Below are 24,629 nucleotides of genomic sequence, written 5' to 3'. Positions count from 1 at the left end.
GAGTTTACTTCTGGGCTCTCTATTCTGTTCCATTGATCTATGTGTCTGTTTTTATGCCAGTATCATGCTGTTTTGATTGCTACACCTTTATTTTTTTATACTTATTTATTTTTAGAGAGAGGGTTAGGGAGGGAGAAAAACGTCAGTAGGTTGCTTCTTGCACACCCCCAACCTAAGACCTGACCCACAACACAGGCATGTGCCCTAACTGGGAATTAAACCTGAGACCTTTCAGTTTGTGGGACAACGTCCAACCCAGTGAGCCACACCAGTCAGGGCAATTGCTATAGCTTTGTAATACAGTCTGAAATCAGAAATCATAACATCTCCAGCTTTCTTTTTTTCTCAAGATTCCTTTGGCTATTTGGACTCTTTCCTGGCTCCACACAAATTTTAGAATTGTTTATTTATGTGGAAAATGACATTAGAATTTTGATAGGAATTGAACTCAATCTGCAGATTGCTTTGGTAGTATGACTATTTTAACAGTATTAATTCTTCCTATCTATAAGCACTATCTTTCCATTTGTGTCCTCTTCAGATACTGTCATCAATGTCTTACAATGTCTTATAGTTTTTTAAAGATTTTATTTATTTAAGAGGGGGAGAAACATTGATTTGGTGCTTGTTGCACACACCCCAACTGAAGACTGAGCCCTCAACACAGACATGTGCCCCGACCAGGCTTCAAACTTGCGACCTTTCACGTTGTGGGAAATGCCCAACCAACTAAGCCACAATGGTCAGGGCTCAAGTGTCTTATAGTTTTCAGTGTAACAGGTCTTTCACCTCCTTGGTTAAATTTATTCCTAGGTATTTTATTCTTTGTGATGTAACTGTAAATGAGTTTGTTTGCTTAAGTACTCTGATAATTTCTTAGTGCAGAGAATGCTACTGAATTTTGTATCCTGTAGCTTTAATGGATTTATGAGTTCTAAAGTTTCTTGAGAGTCTTTACAGTTTTCTACATATGCTATCATGTCATCTAGGAAAAGAGTTTTACTCCTTTCTTCCCAATATCATGTCTTTATTTCTTTATCTTGTCAAATAGCTCTGGCTATGACTTTCAATGTAATATTGAGTAAAAAAGTGAGCATCCTTGTCTTGTTCCTAATTTTAGTGGAAAAGCTCTCAGCTTTTCAGAGTTGAGCATGGTGTTAGCTGTACACTTAGCATATTGGAATATATGGCCTTTATTATGGTGCAGTACGGTCCCTCTATACCCCCTTTGTTGAGTTTTATGTATAGATATCGAATTTGTCAAATGCTTTTTCTGCATCTATTGTTTTAAGTAAACATATGATTTTTATCCTTCACTTTGTTAACGTGGTGTATCACATAGATCAATTTGCAGACAGTGAAGCATCCTTGCATAGCTGAAATGAATCCACTTGATCACAGTGTATGATTCTTATTAACGTATTGCTGAAATCAGTTTGCTTATATTCTGTTGAAGATTTTTATATCTATGTTCCCCAGGGATTTTAGCATGTAATTTTCTTTTCCTGTAGTGACTAGTCTGGTTTCTGTGTCAGGGTAATGCTGGCCTCATAAAGTGAGTTTGGAAGTGTTCATCCTTTTTTCATTCATTGGAAAAGTTCAAGAAAGACTGGCATTAGCTCTTTAAATGTTTGGTAAAATTCATCAGTGAAGTCATGTAGTCCTGGACTTTTGTTGGGAGGCTTGTGATGGCTGATTCAATCTCCTTATTAGTAATCAGTCTGTTCAGATTTTCTATTTCATCATGATTCAGTCTTGGAAGGTTGTATGTTTCAAGGAATGTATTTCTTCTAGGATGTCTTTGGCATACAGTTGTTCATGGTAGTTTCTTATAACCCTCTGTATTTCTGTGACATCAGTTGTAATGTCTCCTCTTTCACTTTTTATTGTATTTGAGTCCTCTCTTTTTCTTGGTGAGTCTAGGTAAGGTTTGTCTATTTTGCCTCTCATTACAAAAATCCAGCTCTTACTATCACTGATCTTTCTGTTGTCTTTTTAAAGTCTATTTCATTTATCTCTGCTCTGACCTTATTTCCTTCCCTCTGCTGACTTGAGGTTCACTTTTTCTTCTTTTTCTAGTTCTTTGAGGTATAAAGTTGGGTTGAGATCTTACATTTATTTATTGCTTTGAGAGAGAAAGGACGAGTAAGAGGGAGAGGAAGAGAGGAGAGGAAGAGAGAGAAACATCAATTTAGTGTTCCACTTATTTATGCATTCATTGGTTGATTCTTGTATGTGCCTGAGTGGGGATCGAACCCTCAACCTCGGTATTGGGACAATGCTCTAACCAACTGAGCGACCTGGCCAAGGCTCTTTCTTATCCTTAATAGGAATTTATTGCTATGAACTTCCCTCTATGAACTGTTTTTGTTGCGTTCCATGAGTTTTGGTGTGTTGTACCTATATTTTCATTTGTCTCAAGGTATTTTTTTATATCTTCCTTTACCCACTGGTTTGTTCAGTACCATAGTACGTCTGCATATTTGTGAATATTCCAGTTTTGTTCTTGGAATTGACTTCTAGTTTCAAACCACTGTGCTTAGAAAAGATGCTCTGTAGGTCAATCTTCTTAAATTTAGTAAGACTTGTTTTTTGAACTAACCAAAGATCTATTCTGAGATGAGAATGTTCCAAGTATGCTTAAGAAGAATGTGTATTCTGTGACTTTTTCATGAAGTGTTCTATACACGTCCATTAAGTACATATGGACTAACATGTCATTTGAGGCAGATGTTTCTTTATTGACTTTTTTTTTGTTTGGATGATCTATTTACTGATGAAAGTTGGGTATTAAAGTCCCCAACTATTATTGTATTGTTGTCTATATCCCCCTCATGTCTGTTAATATTTACTTTATATATATAGGTGCTCCTGGTTTGGATACATAAATGTTGTTCTCTCAGATATCCACTAACTTCCTCCAAGTCTTCCCTCAAAATTTCTTCCCGAGGTCTATCTGATCACTCTCTTTACATGCTGCAACCTGCCCTGATCCTACCCACTCCCACACACTTGCCAAATTCCCTTACCCTAGTTTATTTTTTTCCATAGCATTTACTTCCTAATATATAATTTACTTATTTATGATGTTTATTATTTGACTTTCTCTTCTCAAAAGTAAATTCCAAAGACACGACTGTTTGTTTTGTTCACTGATAAATCCCAACTGCCTAGAATACTGCCTGCAACATTATAGGTACTAAGTAAATATCTGTTGAATAAATAAAAAGGTAGAATTAAGTTTACTAGTACTTCTTTAACATAATTAATCTAAAAAAGTTAAGAAACAACTATTCTTTAATTAATAAATCATTACATGCAAACAGTGCTGAAGTTTCTGATAAGGAAATGTAAAATTCTATAATTTGGACTTCATTCATCTGGCACCGAATCCTTTTCCTTTAAACAGGGCCACCGAGTATGGTTAAGTAGGTTGTAAACTGAACAAAGATACCAGGTAGGGAAACAATAGGGGCCAAAATTCACTAGGGTAAGACCACACAGAAATGGGGTAGTCTTTCTAATATGCACAAAGGCAATGCCAGTACCCCCTAGTTTTAAATAATCGAACTTTAAAAATTTAATAATGTTTTAAATAAAATCCTTCCAAAATGTATTACATATTTCCTGAAAAAATAATTGTGTTTTGCCCTGGCTGGTGTGGCTCAGTTGGTTGGAACATTGTCCCGTAGACTGAAAGGTTGCTGGTTTGATTCCTGGTTGGGGCACATACCCATGTTGTGGGTTCAGTCCCCAGTTAGAGCACATACGAGAAGGCGACCAATCAATGTTTCTCTCTCACATCCAATGTTTCTTTCTCTCTTGATTAAAAAAAACATCAGCCCTGGCTGGTGTGGCTCAGTGGATTGAGTGCTAGCCTGCAAACCGAAAGGTTGACAGTTCGATTCCCAGTCAAGGCACATGCCTGAGTTGCGGACCAGATGCCCACTTGGGGGCATCTGACAGGCAATTGATCGACGTATCTTTCACATATCAATGTCTCTCTACCTCTCTTTCTCCATCCTTCCTCCTCTCTCTAAAAATAAATAAATTAAATTTTTTTTTTTAAAAAAGTCAAAGGTTTAAATGTGAAACAAAAACAATAAAAATTCCAGAAGAAAACATAGGTAAATACTTGTATAAATTTATAGCAAACAAACAAACAAACAAATTATAGCAAACAGACTAAAGCCAGAAATCATAATTTAAACACATAGCTTTTAAATAAAAAAAAACATAAAACCAGAAGTTATAAAAGTACTGCTTTAAAATGTAAAATTTTGATTTGACCAAAGTAAAATAGGATCATAAGATAAAACTTGAAAATATGGAAAAAACATTTCCAACTAATAACAGAAAGAGGATTAATGTCTATAGAGACAGGGAGGAGATCAGAGATTATCTAGGCCTGGGAATATCGCTTTGATTACTATAAAACTGCAGTAAATCTCATCAACTCGAATAAAAGCAATTACTTCACTAAAATTGGTATGTCTATTATTACAGTGTGGCAGAAAACAGTTTGGATCATTAAAAAGAAGCTCACTATAAGCTGTTTAATATTGATTTATTTGCAAATAAACACGTATATGTGAATGAAATATTAACTCTGACCTCTGATGCACTATAAATTCTAACTCATAAAATTAAAATGAAGTATATCTACTTGTAGTAGAGAACAAATTCTTTATGAATAGAGATCTTAAGAAGTCTTAAATACATGCTTTAAGATAGAAAAAGACTTACCATCCAAAATTTTATAAAGTACTGTAAAACTGTTGTAGCCACGAAAAGGCAATATAATAAGGAATACAATAAAAACAGCAGGAAGAATTTGTAATTAGAAAATCCCACACAGTTATTCACCCTAGAAGAATACAGAGGGTCACAATGTAAAAATAAAGACAAATCCATAAACTCACAAAAACAAAAACTAGAATGTTTGCCAGGGTTCAGGGAGGGGAAATGAGAAGTTGTTTAATGTGGATGGAGTTTTGCAAGATGAAAAAGTTCTGAAGACTATTTGCACAATGTGAACATACTTAACACTACTGAACACTACAAATAGTTAAGGTGGTAAACTGTATGTTTTTCTTTTTTACCACATCAATAATAAATAAAGCATTTCAAAAATCGTTATTATTATTTGGAAATGGGTCATTTGGGAAGTAGGAGCTATGTCTTAATTGTGGGTATGTGTTTTTAATAAATTCTATAAGGAATTTGGAATTTTAATGTTAATTCTTAATATATATAATTATTTGGACAAATAAGATCAGACAATATTTTTAAAGGAAAACATTTAATATAAACATGTACATACATATATGTGTATATATACATACATATATACATATATATCAATCTTGTTGTATACAAATAATTAAATTGCCCTTGAAAATTTAGGAATGCTGAGGTTTATAAATCACTCTAAATTCTCTCCTTCCTGCCTCCCCACCCCAATATGAGACTTCCTGTATTTTTATACATACCAAGGACAGTGATGATCCATCTTAAGAATACATCTAAAAAACAAATAAGCGTAAGAAAATCCATGCAGAATATTATTGTAATTCTAACTGCAGATAATTTTCCTCAAATGTGTCTTTTTACAAATACATCTTGGAAAAATCAACGCGGTAAACACTAGATTAGAGAAAATTTCTGATATTTCCAACCAACATTTTCACAGGTAAGACAGAACAATTTTTTTAAACTGAGAATTCAGCTGAGCATAGACAGTTGCCTTGGACCATATCAAGTGACATTTTACTATACAGATACGGTGCATACAGCACTTGGTATATTCGCTAGTCCAACTCACAGATCAGCTGAAGGAAATAAGGTGAAATACAGACAATCTCTATTTTAAACATGTGCAAGTCATAAAAGTAAAACTTCAGAAGCAACTGTGTTAAAATATTAACTCTGATAGGTTTATAGATGATTATTTTTCCCACATATTTTATAAAATTCTACACCACAGATAAGCACTACTGTACTTTTACAATCAGAAAAAGAAATCCCAAAATTTACCTCCCCACAAGTATATGTAACCTATATATTTATAAAGTCAAACCAGAGATCATCTCAAATAACATAATAAATGAGTAAACTAATAATACCCAGAAGTTTAAACAGCTTGTCTAACTCAAGTTCAAGGATTAACTGGGATTCCCAAACTAGGGATCTTTCCTTCCACACACTACCTTCCCACAAGCACACAAGGAATAAAATCTTTCAAGTTTTTCTGGGAACAATGTTACAAGTGGAAATTTAAAAAACATTTTTGTGTGTGGTTTGTTAGGTTTTAATATCAACAATAATAAAAAACAAGAAAATTGTAATTTTGGTTTTTTTAATCTAGGAAAAAAGTTATTCTTAAGAGGGTTATTATTTGCTCATCAATATTATATTAAGCGTGAACGTAGAAAATATATTTAAAGGAAAAAAAAAGAAAATATATTTAAAGAAAATTCCATCAACTACTATAGGAACTGTGATCAAAGATTACTCCAAAGCATACTGTAGCTTATGGAAATATCTACTTTAGTCCACATGTGTAGCAAATAATGGGAGAGGATGAAGTGTTATTTTTGCTAAGTATAAAGCATATAAAATGTTCCTTCCCCTTTTTTCTCCTATCACCAATTTCCAATGCTGGGGTAAAGGGAAGCAAATGAGGGTAACACTTACATGTCACATGCTGAGCAATGATGCGCACGGTCAGGTTTAATCAACTGACATCTTTCACAATACCTGATGGCTACATTTAAGAATTAAAAGGAAGTTGTTGAGGATACACAAGGTCAGTGAATTTGACTATAAAATTTGCTTTCATTTCTTTTATAAACAGTTCTGGGGAAATTGACAAGTAGTAATTCTGTCATCAGTTTTGATACTAATTCTTCCACTGACTAGATTGTGACCTTGGGTCAGCAACTTACTTTCTAAAAGCCTCAGTTTCCTCTTCTGTAAATGCCAATTATACCAAGTATAATGAACTATTTTTCAGTTTAAAATGAAACCTAGAATATTTCCGATTCTCAATTAAGCAGTAAGTATAATAAAATTATTATTTCTAATAAAATATAAAGTCAGACTCTATGATGGGAAAAGATAGTGCGGGAAAGAAAACCAGGGAGATTAAAAAGTGTACAAAGAGCCATAATGGAGGACACCCAGGAACAGATTACTCCACAGATATCTCCCGATGGCTGTTTAGTGAAACACTGTGTTAGAGACCATGGGAGAACTCCTGGCTGCCAGAGGCTTACATAAAGTTAATGAGGTGAGATGGAAATTGTTAACTAAAAGGCAGTGACTTGTAGTCTACCAGGTAGAAATTTGAGAAGTTCCGAGAAGACTTTCTAAATCACTTCTTGTTAAAAATGAATAGAAGTTGAATAGAGGTGGACAGTGAATTAAAACTTTAAGCTGGATTTAGATAGGAAAAAATAATCATTCCAGGCAGAGGGAAAGACAAAAAAAAAAGTAGAGAAGGACAATGTGTTAGTGGAGTTGACACAGAGAAACAGTGTGGGACAAAGCTAGAGATAACTACTGGTTGAATCAAGACTGGAGGGGAGAAGGTTTATAAAGACACATTTTGTTTTCTGCATAGATAATGATGTCCACATGGCTTGAAAAAGCACAAAAAGGAATTCGGTGAGAAGGGTCCACCCTGGTACTTGGGCCCCCAAATCCTCTCTGTGAAGGCAGCTCCATTACTTTCAATGATCTCTAGTCTATAAAAGGTCGACTTTCTATAACACGTATTCTGTAATTTTGTTCTCTAAAGATGAATGTGTAGTGCTTCTATAGTAAGAAAAAAGAAACACAAAGCCCCAGCATTTGGGATTCTAAGCAGTTGAAATCCAGTATAACATGCTTCCCCAGAGCAGGATTTGCCAGTAGTGAGAACATAAGGCACAAGTCCCAGACCTGGCCACTGGGAACACTGGGTACCTCACTGCACCCCATGTCTTCATCTCTAAAATGGGGACAAGTGCAGCACCCATCTCAGAGTTGTTCTGAGGATTAAACAATTACCAATAAAGTGCTTGGCATGATTCTAAAGTAGTGTTCAATACATAAAGAGTATTGCTCAGATTAGAGGACAGCCATTATCAATAATGAAAGGTAGTAAAGCTTTAAGGGTAAAGGTTTTACATCATGCTTCCTAACTCTTTGGGGCACATATACTGTGATTAAAATCAGATGCTCTTGCTATGAATAGGTTACTTGAAAAATGACCCAAAATTTTGTATATAATCTCAGGGCTTCATAAATTCTCTGAAATCTTAGACCCTGAGTTAAAAAGATCTAATCTGTAGACCTATAACTACTAATAATTATTGTAAACCAGTCCTTTCATAATTAAATATAAAAAAGGATTATTTTAAATTAGATATCATTTACTGACAATTTATCACATACAAAGATCCACACTAAGTGCTTATCTCATTTATGAATCTCATTTAATACTTCCACTAACCCAGAGAGGCAGATATTATTATCCTCATTTTAAAATGAGGAAAGTAGGGCTTAGAAAGTTTAAGTGACTCTCATTGTACTAGTAATGGAAAAGGTGACGTTTGACCTGAAATCCATGTTTTCATTCCATACAGCAATATACCAGTTATGCAGAAAGGACAGCAATAAGTGCATAAAAAAATTAAAAACTTGGTCAAATACACCGTCTAAAAATCTTGTGCAAACTTTATACTTTTAAAAACTCACAATGTGTATGTAACTATACAAAAGGAAAGTAATTTTATTTTCCCTTGGAATTGACAAGCATGGTGAAGCCAGAGTACTTCAATCTAAACCTGTTTTTTCACATATATCTGTGTGACCTTGAAAAGGTTATTGAGTACTTAAGCCCTTCATTCAGCATCTCCGTTTCCTATTGTACAAAGTGTAGACAACAGTATCACCCTCACAGGACTGTTGTGAAGTTTAAATGAGTTCATGAGTGCAAAGCACTTAGAACAGAATGTTAGTTACTACTATTATCTAGCATTTGAATGAATTAATGAGTTACATAATACATAATTTAAAACAATTTCCTGTATTTAAACGAACAGTTTGTTGACGCATAGTTTCACCCCAGTCATAAGGCTCTACCCTTGAGGAAAGGAAGCTGCTCCTGTACTCACATCTCTCTCTATGGAGGCAGTGGGACAGTGGACATACCAACGGCTTCGGGACCACAAAAACCTAAGTTCAAATTCTGGCTGATGTTAGCTTTATAACCCTGAACACGTTTTTTACCCTTTTGTGTCTTACCTCTCTCCCTTTCAAGTTAGCACATTTTTGATTTTTAAAAAGTTACTCAGTGATGACACACAATATTAAAATTCAAACCCAAATTTCCAAATGATAGTTTACTAAGAATAATAACTGAAACTTTTAGTCATAAAGACTAAGTTGAAAGGAAAAAAAAAGAATATGCAAAGAAAAGAGACACTCACATTAAGGAGAGCCTCTTAAAAAATCTATCAATATATGTATACACCTATATCTAAAACACCACAGAAGATACAAACACAGGGAAATCTTGTTCCTGCCCATGTATCTGTGGAATCACAATATCCATTTAATAGTCAAATCACGTAAATATATCTTGGCAGGAGTGACCATATTATAAAAATTATGAGCAGGAAAGGTTAAGATTAGTTTTCTTACTCCTTGAGCCTGATGTGGTATAGATAGGTAACTCCCTGGCTGTTCTTCTCAAAATTTCTTGTTGTCGTTCTTGGCTGAATTCCTTTTCATAATGTTCCCTTTCAGAATTGGACAAGTAGAACTATAAAAGCAGAAATAAGTATTAATTTTTTTAATACCATAATTATGAACTATTACACTCAAAAAAACAAAGTTTATCCAGAACAGGAAAAAAACCCCAAAATTTTCCTTACAAAGGCAAAACTTTTCTTCAAATTTCTTTAAGAAGATAAATCAAGTACATTTTAATAAAATTTATACCTTTGACATATTAAAAATATTTTGTCTACTTAATAATAGTAACAAAGAACATGAACTAAATATTTTTGCATCTTGTTTTTTTTGCAGAGAAAATTCCTCCATCAAAAAGGTAATGAAATATGTACTAGCTAAAATTTTGGTGTTTGAAAGTTAAGTGTCAAGATTTTTAATTTTTGGAAAAATGTCTAAGGATTCATTTGCTTTGGCTACAAGACTAAATCATAAACCATGGGGTCCTACTATTTTCTGGCCAAATGCCTTCAATGAGTAAAAGTCATTCTTTTACTACTCTGTTTTAGCTTTTAAAAAGCTAACCAAATAGAAGTACTGTCTCCAGAATTATTAAGGACCGTCAAGGCAAGCTATAGTATCTTTTTCTCAAGCAGAGACTCCTTTTTGGAGTTGTTTCCAGTTTTCATTTAAGTTTTTATTCCCATAATATAACCTGCATATATAGTTCATCTCTCAAGTAGCATTTTCCCTACAAAGGACTTCAGTTGTTATTCTTTTGATGTCATCCCGGTACCGTAAGGAACTCCAGTTTTATGATTCTATTCATTGTAACCAGGAGCTTTATGTTTCTATCAGTCTCTCCTTCACAAAAGTTTTTATAACTAAATATGGCTTGAGACTTGCTTTTGATTATGCTTTTATGTTAACAATACTGTTCCTCAATTTTTATTTACTTATACAGTCTTCCTCAAAAAGGCCTAAGGAATCATATCTGGAATTTTATCTTTTTATATTTACATATTTTGGACTGCCTGTTAGCTCAAATACCAAAACTCCCCACACTTAAAAAAAAATTTTTTTTTTTGATCCTCACCTGAGGACATGCCCATTGATTTTAGAGAGAAGTAAAGGGAGGGAGCGAGCGAGAAACATCAATGTAAGACAGAAACATTGTCTGGTTGCCTCCCATACATGCCTCGATTGGGAATCAAACCCACTACCTAGGTATGTGTGTGCCATGACTAGGAATCGAATCCACAACTTACGGTTTACAGGACAGTGCTTCAACTGAACCATATGGGCTGGGGCTAAATTTCCCATACTCTTGATGCCTTATCATCAACAACAGTATTAACTTATCAATGTAGCCTATTCTATTATAAATAAGGCAATAGTTTGGCATAGAAGAAAGAGCTGTGGTTGAGGAAACTGATCCCAATAAGCTCAGGTTACTGTCTGAGGCTGCACAATTACTGGCAGAGCTGATATTAAATTCAAGTCTTTTGGGTTCTTCTCTAGCATGTCTACCCCAGTACTGCTGATGTGAAATATAAAATGCATGCTGTTGCTTTTCATAGACTGTTGATCTAACCAGACCGAAACACCACAATGTACAAAGTGGAAGGAAGAGTCTATTTAGATTACCGGGCCTGGCTCCCTCAATCCAATCTTGATGGTACAAGCAATCCCAAATTACTTATAAAAAGACAAAGACAATTACTGACATAGACAAAGAGGAGAGAAAGAAGTCAGAGAAATTTCCCCTGATATCACAGTTGAGACTTAAGGTCACTTTAACCTCAGGCAGGCAGGAATCTTCAGACCACATTTCCGAGATCTAGCCCCTCTTGAATTTTTCAGGTACAGAATACTTACCTATTTTGTAAGATGGCCCATTCTCTTAAAAGCAACTGTAACTTGTTAGAAAGTTCTTCCCTGAAAGTCTATGTCTCTGAAACATTTGTAAGTAGAGAATAAAAATCTTATGGTATGACTGATAGAGAAGGACCTAGGTCTGGGACCCCAAGGACACCAGTTGGCCAGAAAGAAATCCAGACTGTAAAAATAACACCATCCCTTTACTTCCTACTCAGAAACACGGAGGTGCCTATTTTTATCTCCCTTCTAACTGCGGATGCAGTAACTAGCACTCTCATGTGCAGCTAGCTGATCAAGTTTTGACTGCTATTCCACCTTCCTGGGATGGTGGTAATGAACAGTTTGATATCTTGACCCTCACAGCCCAGGGGGCAAAGATAGACGTTAAGCAATCTGACAGAAAGAGGAAGTAGATAGTCCCTGAAACAGAAAATTCCACGAGCCCACCTTTTTCAAAAAGTCTGTCTTTTCATAAAAGCCCACTCTGTCCCCAGCTTATAAAAAAGCAGCCAAGCACAGCCCAGTTTAAAGGACCTTTCCTGCCCTGGCTGGTATGGCTCAGTGGATTGAGTGGCAACCTATGAACCAAATGGTCGCCAGTTGGATTCCCAGTTCAGAGTACAGGCCTGGGTTGCCCGCCTGGTCCTCAGTTGGGGGCACATGAGAGGCAACCAAACACTGATGTTTCTCTCCCTCTCTTCCCTTCTCTAAAAATAAATAAATAAAATCTTTTTTAAAAAAGAAAGAAAACCAGAAACCTTTAAATAAATAAATAAACAAATAAAGGACCTTACTGCCTCTCTTGTGCTCAATAAGCTTTTATTTAAGCATAAGCTTAATTATATCTGGCTGGGGAGGCTTCTGGTCAAGATGGCAGAGTAGGTAATCGATGTACTCGCCCCCTCCCACAAACACATCAAAATCACAACTAAAATACAAACCCATCATCATTCAGAACCTCCCGAAATCTAGCTAAACAGAAGTCCTACAACTACAGATATGATGAAGAAGCCACTACAAGACTGGTACAAAATGTAAAGATGCAGAACAGACTGGTCACATGCCCATGTATGACAGTTAAAGGTCACAAACGATGGATTGTCTGTGGAGGTCTCCCCTTTTAACTGGGCAACATGGGGTCCAGCTACTTGTTGCCTCCATGTATAAGCATAGAACAAAGATTTGTGGGTAAAGAAATAGGTTTTTATTAACAGGGTTCCCAATTTGAGGGGGCTGGGAGCATTCCTGCTCTGAGCTCATTGAGCCAACCTTTCCCGCAAAGCATAGAAAACCAGCCACCCTCAGGAAGATTAATGTCCAAATCCATGTCCAGAAGTTCCCCATCATTGCTTATCTGTAGCCCAAGGTTGTTACTCAAATGGGTCTCCATCTCTACAGCTCCAGGCTTTCTCTCTGTCTCTGGAGCCATGGTGGCCATCACCGCATAGCAACTTGCTCTCTCTCAGGGTCTGAGGTGTGCTGCCAGAACACTCCAGACAGTCGTGCAAGGGAAGCTCCCTCCGTGAGGAATTTCCCAGCTCAGGCCTCTGGGTGCTAATCTCAGGATGAGAAAGAGTAGAAGCAGCCCAGGACCCGTATGCCATGCTACAATGGATTGTAGCATTCCAAGGGCTGGAGCGCAGTGAAGAACACATCCCAGCAAGGGACCCTGCCTCCTGGAGCTGCCTTCCAAACATGCAAGGCATAAGCCCTGAGCACTCCAACCAGGGGTGTGAGGCAAGCAAGAAGACAAAAGGCCAAGAGGCCCAGAGGGCAAAAGCCAAGAGTGAGCTTCTGCCCACCTTCTGTTTAAAAGGCCTCTCCCCAAATCCCATACACACTGAAAACCAGTGGGAATGTCCAGCTTTTCAACCAACGAGAGCCAGTGTCAGCCATTATTTGCCTTTTCCCCTCTTCTAGCCTACATGTTTATTAGCAAGGGGGCAAAGTCTTGAACCATGCATACTCTGTACAAGTTCCCTTCTGCTGAGTCACGCGAGCTGCTTGTCTGCCTTGGAGAATCTCCTTCTGGAGTGTAAGCTGCTTTTAATCTTCAGTTCCACCTTGGGGTTTTTTTCTTTCTGCCCCCCTGCCTTCTCCAGCAGTTTGTACTGACTACCCACTTTGTTACATCCTGAGAAGTGAGGTGTCCCAGCCCCACATTATGTATCCCCCCAGAATAGGGTTCCACTGCTGGGAAGAGCACTCCCCATAACTTCTGGCTATAAAAAGCAAAGATTGTGGCTGAGTGAGGCTGAGGACTCCTGGTGTCCCAGGTATTCCTCTTAAAGGGCCTGTGCATAAACTTGCTGATGATCTCACTCGCTCTGAGCTCCAGCCTTGAGGCAACACTCAGAAAGTTTCATATGGGGCCCTGGATGGTGTGGTTCAGTGGACTGAGTGTCAGCTTTCGAACCAGAGTCGCCAGTTTGATTCCAACTCAGAGCACGTGCCTGGGCTGCAGGCCAGGTCCCCAGGAGGGGGCGTGCAAGAGGCAATCACACATTGATGTTTTCTCCCTCTTTTTCTCCTTACCTCCCCCTCTCTCTAAAAATAAATAAATAAAATCTTTAAAAAAAAGTTTCATATGGGTACATAAGAGGGAGGAACTGAATTGTCTGGCTTCAGTATGAGGGCTGGAGGGGTAGCTTTCTCCCAGAAGTGCTGGCAGAGGCCACTGTTCTCTTGCTGAGCCCTCCCAACATAGAAGCAGCAGGTGGACACCATATCTGAGTCTCCATCAACATAGCTCATACTGTTCGCCCCACCCTGCTGATTTCCAGAGACCCTGCCCCACTCAAACTGTGGGCCCACCTAAGTCATTTCCTGTGGCTTTTTCATACACACCGCCTATCTTGGCTCATGCTTCAGACTTTCCTAATATCTCTCAAACAAGCAGCATCTAGCCCCTGTGTACTCCATACTTGTTGCTTGATCCCGGGCCTGGTAGTAGCAACAGCCACCAATCCCAGCATAAATAGCAGCCAACAGAGAGCTTTGTAGGTCATATCCACTGGCCCTGAGCAGGACTCAGGCAGCTGAACTGGGCCTGCACTTCTCCAGATGATCCACAGTTAGTGCACCTGCCAGACAGCTTTAAACCATGCCAAAGCACCACACAACCACCTCCACAAGCAACATATGCAAGAGGCAGACTCAGTGGGCACCAGAGGCCCTTGAAGAGAGTCCTGGTTCATGGGGTCGACTGCTGCACAGCAGATCCTCCACAATCATCATAGCCAGTCCTGGAAGCCAACTGGCCTAGGAATTAATCCTTCCCATTGACATGCCAATAGCAATCAAGGTTCAATTACAAAAGGAGGGTGCACACAGCTCACATGAGCACCCAGCTCTGATCACCGGGAAAGCTGTGCCACTAGGCCACAGGTGGCAAACACAAGGCCCGTGGGCTGAATCCAGCCCTCCACCTTGTTTCTACCTGGCGGCAGCACTGAGCTCTCACTTAACTGTTAAGGAATAGCTACATTTATACTGTCCTAAAATTACATTTAGCCCTTTGAAGGCAACCGCGAGGCTGATGTGGCCCCTGGTGAAAATGAGCTTGACACCCCTGCACTAGGCCCTAAAGGACACTTAACTGTAATACATGAGGCCACCCCACCAAGACACAGCAGCTCTACCTGATTCAAAAACAGGAAGGAAGCCAAAATGAGGAGACAAAGAAACATGGCCCCCAAAAAAGAACAAAATAAAACTCAATAAAAAAGAACTAAACAAAATGGAGACAAGCAATCTACTAGATGTAGAGCTCAAAACACTGGTTATAAGGATGCTCAATGAACTTAGTGAGAACTTCAACAGCATAAAATAGAACCAGTCAGAAATAAAGGATACACTAACTAAAATGAAGAATAATTTACAGGGATTCAACAATAGAGTGTATGAAGCCAAGAATCAAATCATCCATTTGGAACACAAGGAAGCAAAAAACACTTTATCAGAACAGAAAACAGGAAAAAAATCCAAAGAAATAAGGATAGTATAAGGAGCCTCTGGAAAAACCTCAAGCATACCAAAATCTGCATTATGGGGGCCCTGGAAGAAGAGAGCAAGCAAGGAATTAAAAACTATTAGAAAAAATAATGACAGAAAAATCTCCCTAACTTGGTAAAGGAAATAGACATACAGTCCAGGAATCACGGAGAGTCCCAAACAAGATGAACCCAAAAAGGCCAACACCAAGACACATCATAATTAAAAAAACAGAGGTTAAAGACAGAGAGAATGAATCTTAAAAGCAGCAAGAAAAAGACAGTTGGTTACCTATAAGGAAGCTCTCATAAGACTGTCAGCTCGTTTCTCCACAGAAACTTTGCAGGCCAGAAGGGACTAGCAAGAAATATTCAAAGTGATGAAAAGCAAGGACCTACAACCAAGATTTCTAGACCCGGCAAAGGTATCATTTAGAATCAAAGGACATTTAGAGAGCTTCTCAGACAAGAAAAAGCTAAAGGAGTTAGTTCATTACCACCAAAGCAGTATTATAAGAAATGATAAAGGGTCTTCTTTAAGAAGAAGAAAAAAGATTAAAAATATAATAAAATGGCAATAAACACATATCTTTCAACAATTACTTTAAATGCATATGTCAAAAGACATATGGTGGCTGAATGGATAACAAGACCCTTATATATGCAGTCTATAAGAGACTCACTTCACACTGAAAGATACCCACAGACTGAAAATAAAGGGATGGAAAAAGATATTTTGTGAAAATGGAAACAAAAAGAAATGTGTGGTAGCAATACTTATATCAGACAAAACAGACTTTAAAACAAAGGCTATAACAAGACAAAGAAGGACCCAGAAATTCCACTTCTGGGTATTTACCTAATGAAACCCAAACACTACATCAAAAACATATATACGTCCATATATTCATTGCAGCATTATTTTGTAACCAAGATACAGAAGCAACCTAAGTGTCCATTAATAGTTGACAGGATAAAAAAGAAGTGGTGCATATATACAATGGAATATGACTCAGCCAGAAAAAGAATGAAATCCTGCCATCTGTAACAACATGGATAGATCTAGAAGAAATTGTGCTGAGTGAAATAAGTCAGACAGAGGAAGAGAAATGTAAGATAATTTCACTTGTATGTGGAATCTGAGAAACAAAATAAACAAACAAGCAGAATAGAAACAGACTCAGAACATTTTGATGGTTGCCAGTTGAAGGTGGGTTGGGGGTGATGGGCAGAAAAGGTGAAGGGATTAAGAAGTACAAATTGGTAGTTACAGAACAGTCACGGGGATGTAAAGTACAGCATAAGGAATACAGTCAATAATATTTTAATAACTATATATGGTGCCAGGTGAGTACTAGATTTATCAAGGTAATCATTTCATAAGTATCTAATTGTTAGGTTGTATACCTTAAACTAATAATGATATGGTACTAAAAATTTAAAAAGTAACTTAAAAATAGCTGTGTGACCCTGGCTAAGTAGCTCAGTTGGCTAGAGCACTGTCCTGATATGCCACGGTTGCAGGTTCACTTCTAGTCAAGGCACATACAAGAAGCCACCAAAGAATGCATTAATAAGTAGAGCAACAAACTGATGTTTCTCTTGTTCTCTCTCTCTCTCTCCCCCCTCTCCCTCTTCCCCTTTCTCCCTCCCTCTCTTGCTCTAAAATCAACAAATAAAAAAAATTTCTATCTGTCTGGAAATTTTTCTGGGGTTTCCTCTTGATTTCTCTCTTGGGGAACCTAAAAACCCCAATGCCAGTAACATGCCATTAAATACATATCTGGATAGGAGATGTTGTAACCCCATTTTAATTTCCTTGTAAAATCTGAACAAATTTTTCTGGGCTGTCCTATTTGTAGCCTGCCATAGTATTCTAGGCCTCAACATCATTACTTTTCCTTAAGAACTAAGGTCATAATTTATGAATAGCTTAAACCAAATGAAAATCTAAAGAGATGCCAGAATTTTAAATGAAGTATGGAATAAAGCAAAGTTTAAAATGAATTAGAATTTTGAAATTATTATTAGAACTGTATTTTCCATTAAAAGCTACCAAACAGAATTCAAACTATGAAATGTCATTTTAAATTCAGTGTTCAGGCAGTTCAATTTAAATATATACTGCCTTGGTTGGGTAGCTCAGCTGGTTAGTGTCGTTCCAACACACCAAAGCTGCAGGTTTAATGCCTGGTCGGGACACATACAAGAGTCAACCAATGAATGCATAAGCAAGTGGAACAACAAATCAATGATTTTCTTTCTCTCACCCTTCCTCTTTCTCTCTCTTTAGAATCAATTTTTAAAAAAGTTCCTTAAATAGGCCCTGGCTGGTGTGGCTCAGCGGACTTAGTGTTGGCCTGTGAGTCAAAGGGTTGCTGGTTTGATTACCGGTTAGGGCACATGCCTGGATTCCAGGCCAGGTACCCAGTTGGGGGCATGTGATGGGCAATGTTTCTCTCCCTCTTTTTCTCCTTCCTCTCCTCTCTCTCTAAAAATAAATAAAATCTTTTTAAAAAAAATTTCTTAAATATATATTAAAAGCCAATTAAGAGTTTGTACTGTCCCAGGTATCAGGAACCTAAAGACCAATAAAATGTAGACCTTGCCTTCAAAAGTACACTCATACAGTCTAGTAGAAATGTTAGCCATGTAAACGAAGAACTGCAAATTACAAATCAGCAAACAAATACATTAACTTTACAAGGTAAGATAAAAGCTCCTTTGGAGGGTAGGGGTTTGTCAATGACAGTTACCTGGAAGAACTGGTATCTAAGCTGGGTTTTGAGAGATAACAGGAATCTTTCAGGAAGATAGGAAGGGAAAGAGAATTTTGCCAAAAAGAACATGCATGGTATAGGAAGCACAACGATGCAAAAACAGTATGTTCAAAGCAATACTACATTATTTGAGTGCTGGGTTTCAGGAAAAACAAATGGAGATGAAGTTGGTAGGATGTTAGCTCATGAAGCATCTTGTGTACCATGTAAACGAGCAGGACATTCATCTTGTAGCTGATTGAGAACCTCTGAAGGGTTGCCAGAAAAATGATAGAAACATATTTTCTTTTTGGAAAGATGACACTTTGTGATGGAAGATGCCTACCAGCTATTCATATGCTGTCTTCTCCTCACCATTCATTCATTCATTCATTCATTCATTCATTCATTCATGTATTTAGCAATCTGTCCATTATACACTAGGTCTGATTCTAGGTAATGGGGACACAGCAATAAACAAAAAAGGTCTCACCCTGACTGGTGTGATTCAGTTGGTTGGGCACCATCCTGCAAAGTGAAAGGCCTCTGGTTCAATGTCCAGTCAGGACACCTACCTGGGTTGCGGGTTCGGTCCCCAGCTGCGGCAAGTGCAAGAGGCAATCAATTGGTGTTTCTTTCTCGCATCAATGTTTCTATCCCTCACTTTCTCCCTCCCTTCCCCACTCTTCAAAAATAAATACATAAAATCTTAAAAAACGAAACAAAACAAAGATCTCTGCTTAACTGTCACTTCTTCAGAGAAGACTTCTTTGATCACACTATCTAAAATATTTTATTATAATAGCTTCTACTGTTGTGCTCTACCACATGAAGTTCTTTTTCTAAATTTATCACTTTATAATTATGTAATTATTTGTAACTCATAATTACATAATTAAATACTTATTTGTAATTACTTACAGAGTATCTCAGTAAGCACACTGTACTCTTACTCAGAAAGAGAAACTTAAAATCCTGTTGTTTGTCAAGGCAACTTAGCTTAGCTAGCCCTTAATGATTTAATAATTCATTCATTCACTCAGTAATTACTGAATACCAACTATGTGCTAAAAAGTGGGGGGAGGAATCCAGTGGAGAACATTATAGAAATGATCCCTTCCCTCAAAAAGCTGAAAGTTTAACAGGACTTGTATAGTAAAACAGGCAATTACAATACTCTATAATAGAGCCATGACAAGGAGGTAAGACATGCTCAGCAGGGTCCCCGGATGTAGAATTGGGCAGGCAGCTAAACTTGCAGAAATAGGGAAGCAGTGGCTATAAAGGCTTAAGCCCTGGTCAGAAGGCTAAATGGGTGTGCTATGCCAAAAAACAACCACCACAAAAGACAATGACATTTAGATGGCGTTTACTGTGTGCTAGGCATTCTTTAAAGCACTTTATATGCAATATTAATTATGTATTACTATCTATTAATCATATATATTATTAATTGGTTCAACCCTTACAACAATCCCATAGATATGTACTACTGTCATCCTCATTTTACAGAGGAGAGGTCTGAGCTACAGACAGCTAAGCAAAGTCTCTGCCATCACACAGCTGCTCAGTGGCAGAGATAAGAGTTGAACCTGACAGTATGGAGCTAGTCTGAGTTCTTAACCTCTATACTGTACTGCTTTTCAAAAGTATTACCAATTGCTTTTCCTATTATATTTTTTATTTCCTGTAATGAGAACTAAACTCACATGCATGCTATGTTTTCAACAGCCACCATGACTAGTAATTGATTAAATAAAATCAGGTCCTTTTCAACTTAAAACATCAAGATATGGATGGCATAACTCTAAGGGTTGATTATTATCCAATGTCTGAAGAATATATTTGAAGAAACACTAAGATTTATTGACAGTTTATAAAACCCCTTAAAACAAAAGCACATAATAAGAAAAAAATGGGCAAAAATGTTTGGCATTATCTACTAATGATCAATGTATATACAACTTATGATCCAGAGATTCTACCCCCAGCCATCTACCCAAAAGAACTATATATATGTGCACGTAGGCATGTGTGTGTGCATTTGTCCGTGTACTGGTAGGTTCACAGCAGCCCTATTTGTAGTGGCCTTAACCTGGTAGCTACCCAGATGTCTATGCCCACCAAACATTACACCAGGCACATAAACTGTGTTACAGACCTCAACTAAACATAAGCAATGAAATGAGTGATCCACAGCTGTATACAACATGGACAAATCGGATGTTAATGAAAGAAGCCACACACACAAGCATTTTTCCTATATGACTCCATTTATGTGAAGTACAAAACCAGGCAAAACAAAACCAATCAGTGCTACTGGAGCAGTTTCCCATGAAGTGGGTGAGTGGAAGGGAGTATAAGGCTATGGGAATCTGATAATGTTATGCTTCTGACCTAGGTGGTAGATACTCAAGTGTGTCCAATCTGTGAAAATTCATCAAGTGTACACTTATGGTACATATACTTTTCTGCATATATGTTCTTCTATAAAAAGTTAAATGGAAGTTGGTATTTTTAAACATCTGGTCTATAATTTTTAATGAATTTATTAAGAGAAATAATTATACTATCATCGTCGCTAATAATCTGAGTCCTAACCATGTGGCAGGTACAATGTTAAAAACCTTACATGAGTGAATCTCACTTAATTCTCACAAACATCCTACAGAGACAGGCACCATTATTAACTTCATTTTCCAATGAGAAACCAAGGCTCAGAGTCGTTAACCAATGTGTTACAGCAGAAAAACCAAACTCAGATAACCCTAACCCTATGGAATATATTATTAACCATAGAGCTATACTAAATTCTAGGTGAAGGAGAATTCAGGTGATGTCAAGGCGAGAGAGACACTGGTCTTGAAACGTGCTCCACATGAATGTTCAGTCACCTAATTTTCCAGGTGGAACCTTCAACTGGCCAGATTAAGGTGTAACAAGCAACAGCCTAGACAATTTGTTCTCACAATCAAATCACTCTCTTTAGTTGTAGCATATTTGTTCAGGCCTGAGAAAATATAAATGTTAGAAGATTTCTAAAACCAAACCCCATTTTCCTAACTCCATTCTGTCCCTTAAAAATGTTTTACTCCAGTGATATAAAGTATATCTTTAATTTAAGAAAATATAACATGGCAGAGGAATATTAGGACAGCTAAACTTTAACACATCATTAATCTTTATGCTGTGTTCGTGGGGTACTATCTGAGAATAGGCTGATGATCACATCTACAATGCAGAATTAACAAGCACTTTCATGAATGGAGACAGAACAAATGTATCATGTAATAAAGTTTTAACAAAGATAACACAGGGAAAATAATTCCATTAATTAATTATAGCATTTGGCAATTTACCAATATTAAATTTACCTCTTTGGAGGGGGAAGCGGGAGAGGTGAAAATTGTCATCCAATAGGACCATACAAACATAACAAAGAACAGATGAAAAGCCACAAGGTAAACAACGGCCTTTCCTGGTAAATAAAAACAACATTTTATTGAATCCTGGTGAAAACAGGAAAAAGCACTACATTAAAACACAATATTTAGGGTCAGGAGGTTTAATATAACAAAAAAAATTAAAACATACTAAAGACATCAAATATATTAGGTCCTTTATCTGCATGAGGTAAAGTTACAGATATGAAGGAACATTTTGTTTTTAAGGGTTATCATTCTAGTTTGTAAGTAGTATAAGATTGGTCTGAGACAAGACTTGATTTTATTGAGCCGCTGAAGATTTAAGTTGAAAACACCTCTTTCACTGATGGCATTTCAAAGCTCTTCCTAAGAGTTAGACTTTAAGTGACTCGAAACAGATTCCATTACTATGAACATTAAATCCAATAAAATATGAACTGAAAATAAATAAAAAGAAGTTCCTATCACAGCAAATAATCAGTACATCAGAAAAACTCAATCCCTGGATTGTTCAGAAAAGGTATTAAAAATGTTATTATCCTTTTCAACACAGGGTAAAAAAATTTTAGCCACTTTGAATTTCTGCCATAACTGTTTCCCAAATGGATTAGTGTAACACTCCACCATCTTTATCTCCAAATATTAAACTCACTGAAATAACTTAAAGCTTTTTGTTGGGTTATGTAGTTTTTCTATTCGGAAGAAATGGGACTGGTTTCCACAAGAAGCAAAAACTATCTACCAGGAGCTTAAATTCTAAGTTTGGAACTTAACACCACAAACCCACTGAAAAACAAAGCAGTTTTAAAAGCATTTTAAAGTTCAGGTCAAATACTACTTTTTCCAAAGTAGGCTTTTACAAAAGCCTTCTCCATTACCTGCAGAATTCATTACACCCTCATACTCTACTCTCCAAATAATTTGCTCAGACTTCAATTAAACCTTTTAACTTGATTCATTAAAGTTAGCTGCTTAATACTGATGAGCTAATAAATGCAAAAACACTTAGGACAGTGCCTGGTACATAATAAATCCTCAATAAATACTGGTTATTATTACTCTCCAGGAATTTTAATTTCTTTTCAAAAGGTGGTTCTTCTTTGTATTCTTTGTCAGCATTTCCCAAAGTGAAGGACTAATAAAAGTTTTCACTGATCTACAATGAAATGAGAAATATTAGTAACAACGTGGTAAGGCTTTTATAGAGCCAACACGTTTTCAGTTCAAAGTTCTGTTCTTCCTATGGTCTGAGGTTATTTTTCTTTATGTTTTTGGCTTTAAAAGTGTTCTTTTTAAAGTAAAAAGTGACAACTCCTTGGACCCCAGCATTTTCTGTTTCAATTATTCTGGTCCAGGAGATAGGAAGGAAGCCTACAGGAGGCCAGGGCTCAATGACTCCTCACATCCTACAGCTCATCAGTAAAAAGTACTTCAAATTCTAGCTCCTAAAATCTCTTTCAAAGTAAAGTTTTCATTACTTTCACTGCCAGTGCAATAGTTCATAAACCGTTGCTTATTTCACTTGGATTAATGCAAAAGTCAATTGGTCTCCCCAGTCCAGTCTCTCTCACTTCCAACCCATCTCAGTGGACAGTGTAAAATGTGTTGCTTAGTCCCCCACCCCTTAGCAGTGAAATTCCTGGGAAATAACTCCATCTATATAACTAATGAATGCATTCTAAAACTCTGGGACTTCCTAGTAACCATATCTGACCATAGTCATTCAAATCACCACTTCTGCCACTGAAAGTCTAAGAGATGGCATATAAGGTAGACCTTATTTCTAACCCTCACAACAGTCTGGTAAGGTATTCTTTCAATTTACAAAGGTAAGAACTGAGGCTCAGGGAATTTAATCTCTTGCCCAGTTTCATTTAGCTTTAATGAGAAACCCAGATTTCAAACCCATATCTGCTTGATAAAAATCCAAGGCTGTTTTCACTATGTCGTACCTAAAGTTATATTTTCCTCTACTTCTTGAACCATCATCATATTGTTAGCATAGGCAGCTAATTAGGTATTAACAAAAGAGAAGGAAGCAAAACTGGCTAAGCCTTACTAAGTCAGGAGGCTAATGCTTCACAGATACCCAACATGAGAGCCCCATCCTCCCCCAAAGGGATGTTAATTTTGGAGCAGGCAGGAAAGACCAGCTTTTCAATGTCCCTGGGAGAACAACCCATCAGTTTGCAGGGACTGGGGAAGGGGAGAATAAACAGGGAAAATTCCTCTGCTGAGGCATGTGCAACAGGAGCAAAAATAACGACCATAAAGGGGAAGAGAAAAATCTAGGAAACGGATTGGATAGGGGGAGGAAACCAGCAGAGCCCCAGGAAGATCCAGGAAAGAGACTGTGTAGTTTGAAAGAAAATTTACTCCTTCCCAAACCCAAGGAAATGTAATCAAAGCTTAAAGAAGGCCCAAGTCTCACACTCTCTCTCTGCAGCAGCCTTGGGGACCACATGGGAACAGCGGCTATGAGGGACTACTGGAGTCTCGTATCCCAGGCTCATGGCACTGTAGCTCTGGGCCCTGGCTCTCCTGGACTCAGTGTGGACAAGTGTGGGACCATGACCCTGTAGAAGAGGCTGGACTTCTGAAGTGAGACAGAGCTGAGCCACCTGGTTGTGGAAGAGGCAGTACAGCACCCTCTTCAGGGGCATCTATGTCCTGTGTGCCCTTCCACTAAATCTTGCCACTACTATTGCTCAAATCTTCCTGTGTGTGACTCCCCAAAATTCATTTCCTGTGACTTAGCAAGAACCTATTTCCAGACTGGTTTACCTCAGGCAACAATAGTGGTCACAGACTACTTCAAAGCCAACATTTGATGACAAGATAAAGTCCTAACT

General features: G+C 37.4%; 1 protein-coding gene across 3 annotated transcripts in view; it reads right to left on the bottom strand.

Moving 5' to 3' along the window:
• ZDHHC20 (zinc finger DHHC-type palmitoyltransferase 20) overlaps positions 1 to 24,629 on the bottom strand; it is a 79,560-nt gene that overhangs the window by 36,230 nt on the left and 18,701 nt on the right. For 2 of the 3 annotated variants that reach the window (XM_045188091.3, XM_024580748.4), the window contains exons 3-7: positions 21,727 to 21,830; positions 9,691 to 9,811; positions 6,697 to 6,766; positions 5,493 to 5,525; positions 4,747 to 4,867 (exon numbers count right to left, since the gene is read on the bottom strand). In XM_045188091.3, the coding sequence (XP_045044026.1) occupies positions 4,747 to 4,867; positions 5,493 to 5,525; positions 6,697 to 6,766; positions 9,691 to 9,811; positions 21,727 to 21,830 (449 nt within the window). The remainder of the gene's footprint in view (positions 1 to 4,746; positions 4,868 to 5,492; positions 5,526 to 6,696; positions 6,767 to 9,690; positions 9,812 to 21,726; positions 21,831 to 24,629) is intronic. The other variant, XM_045188092.3, reaches the window with a different exon arrangement.

This window comes from Desmodus rotundus, chromosome 3 (assembly GCF_022682495.2).
Source record: "Desmodus rotundus isolate HL8 chromosome 3, HLdesRot8A.1, whole genome shotgun sequence".
NCBI lineage: Eukaryota > Metazoa > Chordata > Mammalia > Chiroptera > Phyllostomidae > Desmodus > Desmodus rotundus.
The sequence above is the reverse complement of the archived record's forward strand: the minus strand, read 5'-3'. Positions and strand labels throughout refer to the sequence as shown.